The following is a 17,804-nucleotide window of genomic DNA, read 5'->3' as shown; positions in this document are numbered from 1 at the left end:
GCAGCACAGCTCCTATCTGGAGACTCCAGCCTGCATGGTGCAGAATGAAAACTCTATTTTGGGGGAAGATAAGCCCCAGGCTAGGGACAGCAAAAGTAGCAAAGTATTTATTAGAACATATCCTGTGTACATTAGCCACACTAATGTAAGACATTAATAGTGGAAATCCACAGAGATCTAATTCGGTTTCATCATGGAGAAAAGCTGATGGAGTGTATCACCAAGGTGGGCTCAAGCATATGTGAGTAAGTATGCGCAACCTACTGTGTGTTCTTGCTCATTCTGCCTTTCCTGTGTGTGTGTGTGTGTGTGTGTGTGTGTGTGTGTGTGTGTGTGTGTGTGTGTGTGTGTGTGTGTGTGTGTGTGTGTGTTTATATGTGAATGTCTGCTGTAGTCTGCAGTATAGTACCGTGTACTCAGACTCATTTGACAGCACAAACTCAGGAGGCAAACCTTAGAGCTATTCTTAGATGTCAAATGAGGCCAGAACACCATTATCTCCCTCTCTCTTGCACTTTCTCTCTCTCTTCGTTCCTCCTTCCTATGTGTTTCTGAGCCTTTAGTCTCCTTTACTTTCCTTTGCTTTTGCACCATCTTGCTTTCGCTCATCCTCAATGAACTGGACTAATGGAAAAAAAAAAAAAACCCAAATTCTAGCGACTAGCAGAACCTAACATAAGTGCCGTGCATGTCTGATTAGGAGTGATGAAATGCAGGAACTGAGCATGTCTGATTTTGATTGGGGTGCTTATTGAGGCCATCTGATTTAGAGTGGTCTAAAGGCTGGGAGTGTTTTTATTTTGAATGATTTAGGAGCTGAAGGTGTCTGATTAGGGGTGTTTGTGGCATTCCATAATTAGAATTACTCCCCAGAGCTCAAAAAGAACTCTAATGAGCTCTAATGAAGACACTCAGGAAGTTGACTTCAGGGACCATGTGATGCTACTTTATTACTTTATTCTCGTTGCAATCACTGTCTACAAAAACCTTTATGTTGGACTAAAAAAACCTGATCTTATCACGAACGTTTCAGAACATTTGAGACAGAAAATGTGATGGCTCCCTCTACTGCTGGACAGAAGATATGCACTGATTTTGTGTTAAATGCAGATACAGGCTATTTATGTCTTTAAATCCTTTTTTAAGACAAAATACTTATATGTACATAATATTCTTGTCTAAGCAAAATATGTAAATTTTGGGAGTAGCCCAAATTAAAACCTTAATAAATAAAACTAGAAAGATGCAAATATTCAGCACTCAATTGAAATAAATATATATATATATATATATATATATATATATATATATATATATATATATATATATATATATATATATATATATATATATATAATATATATAATATATAATATATATTTATAATATTTGTCACTGTGTATGTGTCTGTGTCTATGTCTAATCAAAAAACTTACAGACAGGATCTGGTCTCCTCTTCTCAGCTCCCCGCTCAGGTCAGCTGGACCCCCAGCCAGGATAAAGGACACGAAGATTCCCTCTCCATCTTCACCTCCTACGATGTTAAAGCCCAATCCGGTGGAACCCTTATGCAGCACGATCTTCCTTGGTTCCCTGTATGCACACGTCCAATAATACATCAGCTCAGAGTCAGTGGGACTTAGCATCTCTTCTGACCCACACACATACGTGTCCTGGAATGCTGGATACATACACACACGTAGGCCAGCTGGCCAGGTGCTAGCTCACCAGACTAGTGTGTGTGTTTGAGCACAATGGCTGATGTCTAATAAGGGACTGCTCTACTTTTGGAGCATTTGTCCTATTTTCAGTGGTTTCCTACAGACGGCGACAGAGTGCATGCACACACACACACACACACACACACACACACACACACACACACACACACACACACACACACACACACACACACACACACACACACACAGGCACATGCAAAAATATATTTTTTTATTATTCGTCTACCAGGATAGGATGTCTTACACATAGTATATATTTTAAAAAGAAAGGCTAATCAACAGTCATTATGATTTTTCCAGAAATACAAGATGGCCTTCAATATTTTAAAGATAACCTTTTATCAAACAGTGCTTACATTTAATTAGAAATATTCTGATTGTTTTTTATCCTACTAAGATACCTTAGAAAAACTCTCTCTCACAATATTGCAATAGATAATGCTCAAGCTCTCGGTTTACATTTTCCTGAAACAAAAAACAGCTCGAGTCTGAATAGACTGGCAAGAAAGGGTTCGACTGAGGTAATGAAAAGACTTTCCAACATATTCACAACAAATGCAATTCATCTTATGAGCAGCAGAGGGCTCTTAATTTGATCAACTGTTGCCTTCATGAAAGAATTGTATAATCAGACAGGCAAGTCCATGCAATTATGAGGTCAGCCTTTCAGACTCAAGCAATCAGAATAATAGTAAATCTATTCCAGTTGAAGAAGGTACACTCCTGGGCAAAACTAAAAGCCGAACAGTGGTGGTCTGAACAACAAATTACTAGCCAGGAAATGATCAAGAATGAATTAAATAGATCATCTAAATTGGTATAGAATAGCTTTTCTCTTTGAATTGTTTTTATGACTTGTGGGTAAACTTGCAAACAGTTTTTTTTATTCAGAAATTCAATATTCTTCCAGTCTCTGGGTTACTGATTGGAAGGTCAGGAGTTTAAACCCCAGCACCATCAAGCTGCCACTGATGGGCCCTAAAGAAAGGCCCTTAATGCTCTTTACTTCAGGGTCAATATATTATTGTTTTATCTATCTATCGTTAAGTTTCACATTAAACATGTAAACCATTGTGAAAAACACTATAGAAGTATATTTCCTTCTTTCTAGCTTTTCCCAAAACATTTAATTAGCATGATTTTTGCTTAATTCCTGCTCATGTTCTGACTAATGAACATGAAGGATGATCCACTGTGGCGACCCCTAATGGGAGAAGCCGAAAGAAAAAGTTCTGACCAATGACTTGTAAAAATCTTAAGTGAAATCTTAATATTTTGGGCCTGGCCCATTTATTATTCTTGCCCATGACTTAAGACAGCTATTTAAACAGCCTTAGAGATAGCACAGTGTTATATTCAGGACACAGCTTTCTAACACAGCAGGAGAACCACAAATACATTACCACAACCTTATCTCTGTTTTAAGGCCTCTGTGACCCAATTATGTGCAGACGCTCGATTTGAACTCTTTCTATCTCCCATTTCACTTTCCCCTTCTCCCTTCACCCGTCTATCGCTTTGGCAATCTGTTCCTCAAATTGGTCCCTCTTATCCTTTTACTGCTGTCTGTTACCCTCTGTCTCCCTCTATATACATGTGTTGGTGCACCTTCAGGCCTCCGGGCCAATCAGAGTCAGAGTAAAACACAGATGGGTCATGAAGAACATGAAATAGTACACATATAATGCCAACTTCAATCATAATATAACGTTGAATGAATAACATTAAAACTGTTATAATACCGTATAAATATAACTATATAATAAAGGAATGTAGTTTTTCATAATGCTATATTTTTGATCACATTTTTGGGTTTGATTTTATCTTAAAATGATGAAGGGTTACTGAGACCAATCGTTTTTTGCTGAGGGGGATCAAATGGGAATATGGTCGGAAAGGTCTTCAATTGTATAAAAAATGACTATGACTTTGTGTATATATAGCAGACAGTTTTGAGCCAAATATAGTTTAGTTTAAGGACAAAAGGGTTGATGTCTAGTGGATTTTGGGTTAGGAATGATCCAACTGTAAGCAGTCACATATAAGACATAGTGGTTTTTGGGATATGGGCCAGACGTAGCTACTGTGCAGCTGAAAGCTGCGTTGATGTTTAGTTGAGTGGATAATCAAATCAGTTCAATGTTTTTTGAAGGATCTGGGCCAGATCAAAGTATGGGTCTCCTGGCATCTTTAAACACATGTTTTTATATAGTAATTATATTTCCTATCCTTACAGTCCTTTCTGAAAGCATTAGACAGCAAAGTTCATTCTGTTGTTGTTGTTATACACTATAGACATTTGGTTATATGAGAAAATAGATCGGAATTTCAGCTATAATTTCCTGATATTTACATCTTAGAAAATAGCACCTTGTTTGAATCCAAGAATTTCTCATTTGATTTAATATATTGGAAAGATGATGGACAGGGGTTTCTTTTTGCCCAGGTGACTGATGTTAAATTGTAAATAATAGCGTCGGATGTCCATTCGTTCATTTTGAAGAAGTCTTTAATGTGACTCAGTAGAACGAAACTCAAAGAGGGTTTCGTTCATTTTCTACTGGATGTGCATGAGCAAAGAATCCGTAGGTTATGTACAGAAAACAGAATTGAGTAGTTTCCCTCTCGCTTCTTCTAGTCGTTTGTTTTCTAATCACGTGACTCCCATATACGCTTTACAATAATATATACATATATAAATTATTAGAATTATAGTCAAAGTTTGTGTATGTAGACGTGTTGGGGGTATCTGCTTATTGAAAATATAATATTGTATTTGATTTCTGATCAAAAGAACAAAATGAACTAAATGACTCGTTCAATTTAAGTGAACAAGATATGAAAAACCAAGTACGTAAAAAAAGATCCGATCTTTCTTACTACTGTAGTGAATTATATCATGATTTAATCCATTTTATTGAGTTGAAAGCTAATGCTGGCAATGTTGATCTGGGAACATGTTTGAAAGAGCCGCAGTTAAGTTTCTAGATAAATTGTTACCTAATTTTACCACTAGATGGAAGACGTGCACCATAAAATAAGGCAAACCTCTACTGTAGAAAGCAAACCACTGCCTAATCTTTAGTTTTAGTGCTGTGTTTGACATTGCTGTTACTTAATTTCTACTGCATTACCCTCCCAAATAAAAAAAACAGTAAAACAAAGTTAAAAGTAAAATAGACAGCAATAGTGCAAGATATGAATGCCATATATATATATATATATATATATATATATATATATATATATATATATATATATATATATATATATATATATATATATATATATATTTTTTTTTTTTTATTTATTTATTTTTTTTTTTTTAAATCATTCTCACTATCACTTTTACAATATAGTGAATGAGAACCATAATTAGCTAAACAGACCAATTATACAACATTAAGATGCTGATTCTAAATCTAACCCCTGTAAACTGTCACTCGAGGACAGAAATCATTCACTGTTTTCCACAAAAATTTTTTTTTAAATGTATCTAAAACTTAAATTCTGATCTGTAGAAGCTGTTTGCATTAATCTATTCCCTCGGTACAATATTTCCCGCTGGCCAGCTGCCTCCTCCTGTCTCATTTGGCTTCTCTCTCCTATTTCCACCACATTTGTCATTGTGAAACCTAATGCCAAAATGGGAAAACAAACAAAGCAGATTGTGCTTACTTGAAATTCTAAAAGCCTCCACTACTTCGTCATAACGGGCGAAGAGCGGCATAGATTATACTGCAACCATGCCGTTATTTATGCAGACTCGCACATCTCACTGTATCTAGCCACTTATTAAGTGTCACCCTCAATAAATGTAGGCCCAACATTCACTCGAAATGGAAATGGAAACTTTTTTAAATTCAGGCTTCCACAGAAATATGATAATCCACATGCAGTATCCGCACACAAATCTCTCACCAGTAGATATAATGACTGACATAAGGACACTACTGTAGAACTCTAAAAGCTAACAATATAGAATGGTTATGTGGAACTGGGTAGACAAAGATATATACGCTAAAGAGCTAGCATAAAATTATAATACTTGCTATAATGTAAGCAATGCCGAGGGAGCAACTTATTTTAATCATTTGTTGAAATATACATATGCTGAAAACTGTAACTGCATTAAAAGCACTTGAGGCAGAAGAATAGTGGATTTCTGATAAGATCAAGAACGTGCTGGACTGGATCTCGAATGTCTAAATCAGAAAAAGTGTGAGTGAGTGGGTTGAGCGTCACTTCCCCTTGATCAGTGAAGGCCACAGCAGATAAACAGATTGTAGTCTATAAACACACATGCAGTAGACAACATAAGCAGTGTGTAAATACATCTGGCATTTGCCTAGTGACAAAGGTTGTTATGTGGATTCACAGAGATTCTCTGAGTACATTTTCAAGTAAGAGTTTTCACACTACCATTGACTGGTGCCATCAGTTCTTACCCAACCTACAGTATCATTTGTTTCTCCTTCTACCAAGCAAGTAGCCTTATCCCCTATGGCAATATCATTCAGTGAGATTTTAGAATGGAGACATGTAAAAGCAAAAGGATAAATGAAAAGAATCATTTTCTAAACTTAAAAAGCGTAATATGATTTAAATAAACTTGCATTATCAAGGTAAAATCATCTAGGAAGATCTGCCTGTAGCATGCAGCAACCACCAATATTATTTAAATTGCATAATATTGTAGTATTTTAATATAATATATTGCTTACAGAGGTGAAAAACTAGAGAACATAAATCAAACTCCACACAGGGAAAACACAAGAAACTCCACAGAGATGAGGAACCTGCAGCCTGGCCACACATTGTACCACAATGTCTCACTTTAATATACACCAATTAGGCAAAACATTATGACATTATTTCATTATGACTGGTGAAGTGAATAACACTGATTTTCTCTTCATCATTGCATCTGTTGGGTGGGATATTATTGGGCAAGTGAACATTTTGTCCTCAAAGTTGACGTGTAAGAAGCAGGAAAAATGGGCAAGTATAAGGCTTTATACGAGTTTGACAAGTGTGATGGCTAGACGACTGGGTCGGTGCATCTCCAAAACTGCAACTCTTGTGGGCTTTTCCCAGTTTGCAGTGGTCTATCAAAAGTGGTCTAAGAAAGGAACAGTGGTGAACCAGTGACAGAGGCATGAGCAGGGAGTGAAGGTTGGCCCGTGTGGTCCGATCCAACAGATGAGCTACTGTAGATCAAATTGCTAAAGATAATGCTGTTGATGCTCAATGGGTCAGCCTTGTTTTGGCAGTAAAAGGTGGACAAACACAATATTAGGCAGGTCGTCATAATGTTATGCCTGATCGGTGGCCATAAAGTTATGCTTGGCCAGTGTATATACTGTATGTACATACTCTTTATTAAGATACAAATAGAAAAATGTACACAAAATAAAATTTTGTAAAGTTTTACAACAAATTAGCCCCTAAATAATATTCACGTCTGGACTCTTTGAAAGCCAGTTTATGACTCAGTGTTTTAATGGCTGCCATGATCCCATCAATTCACCACAATATCACCAACACCACTGGCAAAAATACAGTCCCAAATAATTTTCAATGAACTGACACATAAATTTTAAACTTGGATTCCAGTTTTCAGTCTTTTCACATGCTACCCTTCCAAAAAAGTGGTTTCTTGGCTGCTACTCTTCCACAAAGACCATTCCTGAAAAAACTCCTTGCTATTTTCACTTTTAAACCTCTTATAAAATTTTGTAAGTTTTCTTGGCCTTCCACTTCTTTCTTTGCCCTTGAAATCTCCTGATTCTATAATACCGCTTGAATACCATGTCCGGTTTGCTTGTTGATTTCCCAACGTGACCTTTCTAATGCAACAGTATGGTTTTGTGTCTGTTAAATTTTGTGATCTTTGGCATTTTAAATGGAATGATTTGGCTGGACTTTAGTTTTATTAGCAAGTTTCAATGTATTAAACTCAAATACATGTTTAAAATAAAATATTAAAATTCAATTTAGGTTTGAATATATATATATATATATATATATATATATATATATATATATATATATATATAGAGAGAGAGAGAGAGAGAGAGAGAGAGAGAGAGAAAACACTAGTATATTATGACAATGCAGTGTCAATGCCCTTTAATGCAGTGCAATGCAGATTAAGGTCCAGATGTTCTGTTAATGTTCTTGCATTAAATCAATCATTAGATTTACGGGGAAAATAGAATAGAATTGTTTTTACAAAACTGAAACATCCAGTGTGTGGCTTTTCTACAGGCCAAAATCTCTGAATGCATAAGAAGAGGTGGTTGAGAAGAATGGAACAAGAACACACCAAGTTCCACTCCTAGCCAAGTACAGTACAGGAATATGTGGTTACAGTGTGTAACATCTTAACAAAACTGGACAGTTAAAGATTAGACAAATGTCTTCTGGTCCTTTAAAAAAAAAAAAAAAAAAAAAATAGTTCAGAAAACAATTGGGCTCAAGAGCAAAAGATAAATAATGACAATTAGGGGTACGGAAATTAATCGTTTCTATGATGCACGTGAACGATTCTGCATTGATGCACTAATAGACCATAATCGCTTATAGCCTACCGACTTCATTCATCCCGAATGCACTTGTTGTGCTAGCTTAAAATGGCAGACGAATGCAAAACACCAAAGCGAGTCACACACAAATAAAATATGTAGGGAATACCACTAATTTAAGAAACCACTTTAGCCATTTTCACCCTGAAATGCTAACGCCTGCCAGTGCCAAGACGGACTTGATTCCGCTAAAAATAGATCAACCAATATCAACTTTGCCGTCAAGCTAGAAGAAAGGGAAGAGAATAACCAGATGTGTAGCAGCTTTCATATAGAAGGATCTACAGCCTTATTCTGTGGTGGACAACCACGGGTTTCATTACACCTTAAATAGGTTGGAGCCGCGATATAAACTCCTGTCATGCAGCCTTTTACTGAAAAGGTAATAACTGAACTCTACCATAAAACTTGTCTTCGTACTTGACAGTTTTATGTGCTTTAAATATTTATTAGTGTTTATTAGTTCTAAATGCACCTGCTCTCTGCTGTGTTCTGCAGGTTTGTTTGAAGTTTGCCACATTCAGAAAGTCTAGAAGATCATATATCTGACTGCTTGTATTCATTGATGAAAATGTATCCATGTGCAGTAATTATGCAATGTATCGTGTTGCATAATGATATTGAATTAAATTAAATCACTGACATGAAAATTGGAATCGAATCGTGAAACCAGTGAAGATTCACACCCCTAATGAGAATGCATTTCCTCTTGTAGAAAAGAAAGCAGAAATCCCCCAAAACAAATGATGCAACCAAATATTGTGTTATATACTTTTGCAGAAAAAGAAACATGCAGCCTGCCACCAAAGATGCCTAATAAGCTGTTTAAAACATCTTGATGGTAACATCAGGTCATGAACGCTGAAATTCTGAACTCTTGTCTCTGATCTTTATCTCGACACACATATTTCTTTACGTGTAATGCAAAAACTAAAGCAATAGCCTTGCCATTGTAATACTTTCTGAAGAATACAGTGCACATTATGTATGATGTATATACCTCTTGCTTATAAATAATTCTTGACCACAAATATGGCCTCTCTAAGCAGCAGTCTATGCTCTGCCTAAGGTGAAATAGTGCAGCTTTAATCTCTGAAGAGCACATCGGTAGAGAGAGATAGTGAGAGAGAGTTAGATTATTTGACGGTTCACTAACTCACACTGTAATTGGATTGGAGACTAAAGAAGAAAGTAGGAGAGCCAGAAAAAAAAAAAAACCTGCAAATAGCACACATAAACTACTTTTTTTGAAAACCAAATTACAAAGTAGCAACCTTTTGCTCAGTCAGTCACAAACTTCATTAAGTAGTTTACATCTCGTGCAATGCAATTACATTCTGTATTTACTGGAAATAACCTTCTTTAGGAAAAAAGAAAACAAACTATAAAATGATTACTCTATCCCCACCTTGTAGGCAAGTTTCAGACCAGACTTATTTCTTCCAGTCAGTCAAAAGAAACCTCACTCCAATGACATTTAAATTTGCCTGAAATTTGCAATGACCTGAACAGAGCTGACAAAATATTGAATGCATGCGGTTTTTAAACTTCCGACTCACAATTTTACCTTCTGATTCACTGCAGTTAAGTGTCAATACACAAATAAAGTGCAGAAACTGCAAACAGTAGAAGCTAATTTACATTTATATTTAAATACAACATCCGTTTGATGGTCCACATACTGAAGATGCAATAAATCCACTTAGCTGATATGAGTGTATTATGTCAGATATTGTGTGGCAAATTATTATTCTTTTTTTGTTGTTGCAGAGACCCCTGCTGGAAATATAGGTAGTACCCGATGGTTCGACTTCCGATTTCTCGATCTTATGATGACGATAAAGATTTAGGAAATAATGAAATTTTCCTGTAGCATTTTAATTGGCGTACGATACATTGGGACGCTACCAGTATGTGTGCATCTCCCACCTTACTCTCAGCAGCAGTCGACAGAGTTCAGTTGTCTTCGTGTTAGAGTATTTTTAGCTGTGTTTTTGGTGTTTCAAAGCCCAATTTTACCTCTCGTCTTTCTCCTTTGCATCCAAGGTGCTGGACACTGAAACAGTGTGGCTCTGCCCTCGACTCGTGAATTGGCACATACATATAAAATTTATGTATAAATTATATACTGTTATTTGTTAAATTGTTAACAAATTACAGTACAATACCACATGCTGATCACCATTCTTTAAGACTCCTGGAAAGGCTAGGCCATGTCTTAACTTATGGTATATATAAGTTATGATGGTGTCATTGTAACGCAAGTCGGGGACTGCCTGTAATAACTTGGTTATAGCCAGCAACAAGCTGCTAATATACAAGCCAACTTTTTCAAATTGAATTTAATCAATTACTAAAATTACGTTATTATTATTTCTTTCTAATAAATGGTTGAACATCACATCTGTACTATTTTGCTATTGTCTTTAAATAAAATTGCCGTATAGTTCGAATTTGAGTTTTCTTTCTAAACAAAGAATTGTCCAGCTAAATCTGCACTTTAGGATCTGTAAGCTGATCAAAATGCACTGGATGTTTCCACAGGCATATCTATTATCAGTGATAAGATTCAACATAAGGGAGCGGTGATTTACGATGTGTCTTTTTTAAAGTAAAAAAGCTATCTAAGATACTTCTCCTGCTGTTGCACACAGAAAACCATTAATCACCACATAACACACGATGACAAAAGAAAATCAGCTTAGCTCTTTTACTGACGACAAGCCTTTTCTGCTCACATGATTGATTGATTTGGTATGACAGGTTTACGCCAGCCCAACAGCAGATCTTTGCCTGCGTGGAAACTGATTAACTGTCATCTCATTAATGCTTCTTCTAGTTCTAGTCACTGGTAAAAGATTGATTTCTACTTGCTCTCATGAATACAGAGCTTTTCTATTAGTTTCGGTGAAGTTAATAAATAATGATTTTTATGAAGTTATAATACCAGAATAGTGAATTGAGACTAACAGGGGTTCAACCAGTCAAATATGGGGTAATATCATAAAGACGCGTAACGCACACAATGATTTTGCCTCCTCCCCCCTCTCTCTCTCAATGCCATCAGCAATACATGCTAACAGTACAATTCCCTAACTAATGCAGCTTTGCCCCTTTTGCTGTCTAAAATGCAAATCATCCCCATTCCCTCTGAAGCCAATTAGAGACTGCTTTTTATTTTTTGTTGTGTGATACACCGACCGTTAAAATTCTAAACGAGACAGCAATCAGTCAACTGGTGCCAAAAACGAGCCGCTAGCAGCAGCATGCTAGCGCTGTTCCAAAGCCATCTGGGCCACATAAAGCCGGCGTCTTCTGCACTGAGCCACGAGCACGCAATATTTGTGAAAAAGAAAATGGATTAAACACCATTAATCTCAAAACTCAAAACTTTAATTCATTGAATCAGCAGTGCGACAGATGAGACACTATGGCTTTATACCCATTTGAAGTGAAACTGTTTCGACAGATAAAATGCAAACAGCTACAGAGGCAATAAAGGAGATTAAATCAATCCTCAGAGGTTTTAACGCAGCTAAGAAATCGCTCAAGCGCCACACATAAGCCCTGATCAACATTCTGTGAACATCCGAGATGTGACCTTCAAAGACAATGCAATAAACAAACCCATCCAGAGGCACACCGAAGGGTCAAGGGGTTAAAGAAGGCAGTAAACGAGTTCAGTCACTCAAACACTACAGCTTTATTTCACCCTATCTAATTCCCAGAGGTTGTAAGAGTCGCTGGGACACTTTCTTGTGCATGTGCTCAAGAATATTTGACGTTTGCAAGAAATAACACTGTCATACAGCGTGTACAAATGTCAGACCACATATTCGCATCTGTTTTAAATATTGTGACAATGTTAAGATCGACTGGTCTCCTGTCACCTGTTAATGGGTGGGATATATTAGGCAGCACATGAACATTTTGTCCTGAAAAATAATGTGTTAAAAGCAGGAAAAATGAGCAAGTGTAAGGATTTGAGTAAACTTTGACAAGGGCCAAATTGTGATGGAGGCCACACTGTGCAGCTGGGGATGGTTTTTCATCAACAAAAAAACATCTCTCTAGCACATTCTGTAGCAAAAGGTGTAAACCAGCTGGATCCGGTGCATTGCCCAAAAATACAGTTCCAGGGGATAACTGCGATTACACATATGATTAATAAACCTATTTGGCCTTTCTGAATAGGGTGAGGTGCATCCATTTGCAACAGTTCTTTTAGTAACCGTAATGCTAAGATGCCAAGATAAACCTCAAAACCTGCTACATGCTTTTGCAAAAAGAGTCAAACAAACTACATGCTCTGGTGATAAGTGTTCCTTGTATGCATTGGGTGCATGATGACTCGAGGGTGAACTTGTGGTTAAATCTAGGATTTCTTCCCAAGGTCATAATTTAATGTTGTGAATCAGATGATTGATTTTTATGAGACTTTCCCTTTCGGCTGGTGAATGTCATACGACATTTCATTCTCCTCACCATGGCTTATATACATAATGATTTATATATATATATATATATATATATATATATATATATATATATATATATATATATATATATATATATACAGTGAGGAAAATAAATATTTGAACACCCTGCTATTTTGCAAGTTCTCCCACTTAGAAATCATGGAGGGGTCTGAAATTGTCATCGTAGGTGCATGTCCACTGTGAGAGACATAATCTAAAAAAAATAATCCAGAAATCACAATGAATGATTTTTTAACTATTTATTTGTATGATACAGCTGCAAACAAGTATTTGAACACCTGAGAAAGTCAATGTTAATATTTGCTACAGTAGCCTTTGTTTGCAATTACAGAGGTCAAACGTTTCCTGTAGTTTTTCACCAGGTTTGCACACACTGCAGGGGGGATTTTGGCCCACTCCTCCACACAGATCTTCTCTAGATCAGTCAGGTTTCTGGCCTGTCGCTGAGAAACACGGAGTTTGAGCTCCCTCCAAAGATTCTCTATTGGGTTTATGTCTGGAGACTGGCTAGGCCATGCCAGAACCTTGATATGCTTCTTACAGAGCCACTCCTTGGTTATCCTTGCTGTGTGCTTTGGGTCGTTGGCATGTTGGAAGACCCAGCCTCGACCCATCTTCAATGCTCTAACTGATTGAAGGAGGTTGTTTCACAAAATCTCGCAATACATGGCCCCGGTCATCCTCTCCTTAATACAGTGCAGTCGCCCTGTCCCATGTGCAGAAAAACACCCCCAAAGCATGATGCTACCACCCCCATGCTTCACAGTAGGGATGGTGTTCTTGGGATGGTACTCATCATTCTTCTTCCTCCAAACACGTTTAGTGGAATTATGATCCAAAAGTTCTATTTTGGTCTTATCTGACCACATGACTTTCTCCCATGACTCCTTTGGATCATCCAAATGGTCATTGGCAAACTTAAGACGTGCCTGGACATGTGCTGGTTTAAGCAGGGGAACCTTCCTTGCCATGCATGATTTCAAACCATGACGTCTTAGTGTATTACCAACAGTAACCTTGGAAATGGTGGTCCCAGCTCTTTTCAGGTCATTGACCAGCTCCTCCCGTGTAGATCTGGGCTGATTTCTCACCTTCCTTAGGATCATTGAGACCCCACGAGGTGAGATCTTGCATGGAGCCCCAGTCCGAGGGAGATTGACAGTCATGTTTAGCTTCTTCCATTTTCTAATGATTGCTCCAACAGTGGACCTTTTTTCACCAAGCTGCTTGGCAATTTCCCCCTGGCCCTTTCCAGCCTTGTGGAGGTTTACAATTTTGTCTCTAGTGTCTTTGGACAGCTCTTTGGTCTTGGCCATGTTAGTAGTTGGATTCTTACTGATTGTATGGGGTGGACAGGTGTCTTTATGCAGCTAACAACCTCAAACAGGTGCATCTAATTTAGGATAATAAATGTAGTGGAGGTGGACATTTTAAAGGCAGACTAACAGGTCTTTGAGGGCCAGAATTCTAGCTGATAGACAGGTGTTCAAATACTTATTTGCAGCTGTATCATACAAATAAATAGTTAAAAAATCATATATTGTGATTTCTGGATTTTTTTTTTTAGATTATGTCTCTCACAGTGGACATGCACCTACGATGACAATTTCAGACCCCTCCATGATTTCTAAGTGGGAGAACTTGCAAAATAGCAGGGTGTTCAAATATTTATTTTCCTCACTGTATATATATATATATATATATATATATATACACACACACACACACACACACACACACACACACACACACACACACACACACACACTGTTTTGAACTTGTTTTGATTGTCACTTGGTGGTATCTACTTAACACGAACAGTTCAGCCTCAGTTCCACAAAAAGAAGAACATTTTGAGAGCAATAAATAAAAGCAGACACTTTAATTTGACACAACACACAACCATATTTGTGCTATTTTTTAAGTAGTTAAAAAAAAGGCTTTGGGCTCATGATAATTTTAATAGATATCTTTTCACATAAACTGAATTGATTAAGCAAGTCTTGTGAAATAAATAGGACATTATAACCATAATAAATATAGTACTTTGGATTCTTAAGTACATATGAAGACAAATACTTTTGTACTTTTATTAAAGTGAAAGTTTAAAGGGATCACTTTTACTAGAGTAATATTTTACCTAATGTATCTCTTCTTTCACTTAAGAACACGGTTTGTGTACTTTGTCCAGCACTGCTCAAAAGTGTATTATAGTAGTGACATTTCATTTTTGAAGCATCTGCACTGCTTATTAGAATTCTGTAGTACACCCACTAGTCAATTTCTTGAACCATTCTTTTGGAACAACAGATTCATTTTCTCATGAATAGCAAATATATGAGCTTGAGGTGTTCCTGCATTTCAATTAAAAATAGAACCTATTCAAATAAATTAATAAAAGGAATAAACAAACATGACTCAACTTTGCATCATTGCACATTTGCTACTACTGGTTTAGAATTCAAGTGGATTTTAAATGGGACTTGACATTGAGGTCTAAGTTTCTATATCAGCTTTCAGCAATAGCACTCCAACATTACTACTATTCCTTGTTTAAAATATACTGATATCATTCTGTATTGTATTACATTGTTTGTTTCTACTATGTCTAAATTCTTGGGCAAAAAAGAAACATTCTCCTGTGGGCATACAGTATATTATTGCAGAGGATCAGATTGTTGATGGGGCATGCAGGAAAGCCGCAATAGCATGCAAAGCATTAAGTGGTCAGTACCTGGTAATGTCGGAGTCTGGGAGCACGCCTACATGATAGTGGGGGAAAGGGATGGAGTGCATTGGGCTTTTATCAAACTCCACTGGGGAGTAGTGATGGGGAGAGGGAGCACGATCACACAGTTTATTCACAGTGCTGTAAACTGGTTCTGGAGGCCTGGAAAGTAAAAGAGAAAGAGAGAGAGGGGTGGGGGGAGCGAGAAAGAAAGAAAAAGCAGAAAGCAAAACATGTTTGTTAGTTTGCATGAAAAAGAGAGTAGAAGAGAAAAGGAGAAGGAGAATGCAAGAGAGAGAGAGAGAGAGAGAGAGAATGAAATTGCACCTACAACCAAACTACAAGTAATAACTGGTCGAATTACTTTTTCTGTCTAAATATGCAATTCTAAAAATGTAAAATGCTGTAAATAATATTTCCTCATAGCACAAAATTATTAAATGACCTTATTACAGTATGCTAATGAGCAAGAAATCTTAAAAAAATTGTAAAAATGGTTTAGGACTCCACATCCTGCCTTGTTTTATCACAGTTTAAGACAGTGCCAGAGTGCTGGAGTACTGGAGGTTGGGGCTCCAGTACTTCTGGTTTCTCTTTAGTGTGTAAGAAGCACAAATTAGTACAGTAATCCCCCGTTTTTCGCGGTGGTTACTTTCCAAAACCGCCCGAGATAAACAGACGCCACCCCAAAAATGCTATTTTATGTATACAGTACTGTATTGTATTAACATTTTACTTCATTTCATAATCAATAATAATATTTTTATTAATACATTTCATTATTTCAACATAAAAGTTGTCATTAAAAACAATTCTCTATAAGTTTTTTGGTCTATCCGCGAGAGACCGGGAAAATCAGCTAAAAAAATTATTTATGCAATTCCGCGATAAACCGGGGGGCGCGAGATTCGAACCGCGGTAAAGCGAGGGATTACTGTACCACAATTTGACAGAAACATCAACCTTTTCAAACACAATTTCGCAAAACTCACTAAACATGAACAATCTATCTAACAGACAATCCCTATACATCTACAGAACCGTCTGTTTTCTTGTGTTGATTTTTCTTTACTTTTCCATCTGTATCTGCCAAAAGATATCACTTTTATGCCTAAATGAGCAAACAGCATTTCATAAAAAATATATGAGCTGGCCAGACAATTGTAGTTAGCAATATTAAGAAAAAAAAAAAAACAACATATAGGTAGAAAATGTGTTTCAGTCACTTTCCATTATACAATACATAATAAACAAAACTGAAAAAATACTTCTACTGTGTCTTTGGTACCTACAGATCATGTAGAGCTCCTCTATCTAAACCTCAAATAAAACAAGATTAATTTCTTCTAATCACTAGTTCATTGTCTTGCCATGTAGTGATCCATCTCTCTTGATATATACTGTATCACTCAAAAATGTATTACCACAGTTTCCCTGGGGTTAGATTTAAACCCCAGGCTAGCACAGTATTATGACCTAAAATGAGTGTAATGTGTGAATAACAATCTATAAGAGTTTGTGTATGTGATGGAGGCAAACACCATTTTCTGCAAAGCTGCTCACTCAGAAAGTGCCTGAACATATGAACACACTATGAAGTAAACCCTATTGCTCATGTATATATCAAGTGTCCTACAATAGCACTGGTAACCTGGGAAAGACTTCTACTCTACAATCCAGCTCAATGTGATATATAGATTAGTATCTCCAAGCTATTAGATTTCATTGTGCATCAAATGCGAAAGAAAAAAAATACAATGAGGTAATATAGACAGTCCATAATAATAAAAAATAAAAGTCGATAAAAAAGGTTCTACAGTTAATGTAGCACAATGGACCTGTTATTTTATATATAAAATTGTACAAGTCTATACTGCAGTTTACTGAACCCAGTGTACGGTCTGCAAAACATGATGGCAAACAATTCCAGCTGTGAATTTTTAGTGCTTTTTCACACCATGCCCTTCTTATCACAGCTATGCTTTCACTGCTCACAGAACACACACTGGCTTAAGTCTTACTGTGGCTAAAATGTTTTTTTTTTCCCCATTGTAGCTGGAACTAAATGTTGTTTCTGTTGAATGTCCTTATACTACATGATTAAATTGTCAGCTGAACCAAAAATTTTATGTTGGCATTGGAAAACTTTCACAGCACAATATAACCACTATGTGTCTGTCTGTCTGTCTGTCTGTCTGTCTGTCTGTCTGTCTGTCTGTCTGTCTGTCTGTCTGTCTGTCTGTCTGTC

The 17,804-nt window shown here is 36.8% G+C and overlaps 1 protein-coding gene across 50 annotated transcripts in view; it reads right to left on the bottom strand.

Moving 5' to 3' along the window:
• Positions 1 to 17,804, bottom strand: part of dlg2 (discs, large homolog 2) — a 247,569-nt gene that overhangs the window by 36,493 nt on the left and 193,272 nt on the right. For 33 of the 50 annotated variants that reach the window (XM_083568170.1, XM_083568192.1, XM_083568181.1 and 30 more), the window contains 2 exons: positions 15,563 to 15,718; positions 1,437 to 1,593 (listed from right to left, as the gene is read on the bottom strand). In XM_083568170.1, the coding sequence (XP_083424296.1) occupies positions 1,437 to 1,593; positions 15,563 to 15,718 (313 nt within the window). The remainder of the gene's footprint in view (positions 1 to 1,436; positions 1,594 to 15,562; positions 15,719 to 17,804) is intronic. The other 17 variants (XM_083568183.1, XM_083568195.1, XM_083568197.1 and 14 more) reach the window with 1 other exon arrangement.

The sequence above is a fragment of the Silurus aristotelis genome (assembly GCF_946808225.1).
Source record: "Silurus aristotelis genome assembly, chromosome: 18".
NCBI classification, from domain to species: Eukaryota; Metazoa; Chordata; class Actinopteri; order Siluriformes; family Siluridae; genus Silurus; species Silurus aristotelis.
This window is presented reverse-complemented; position numbering and strand designations above follow the sequence as displayed.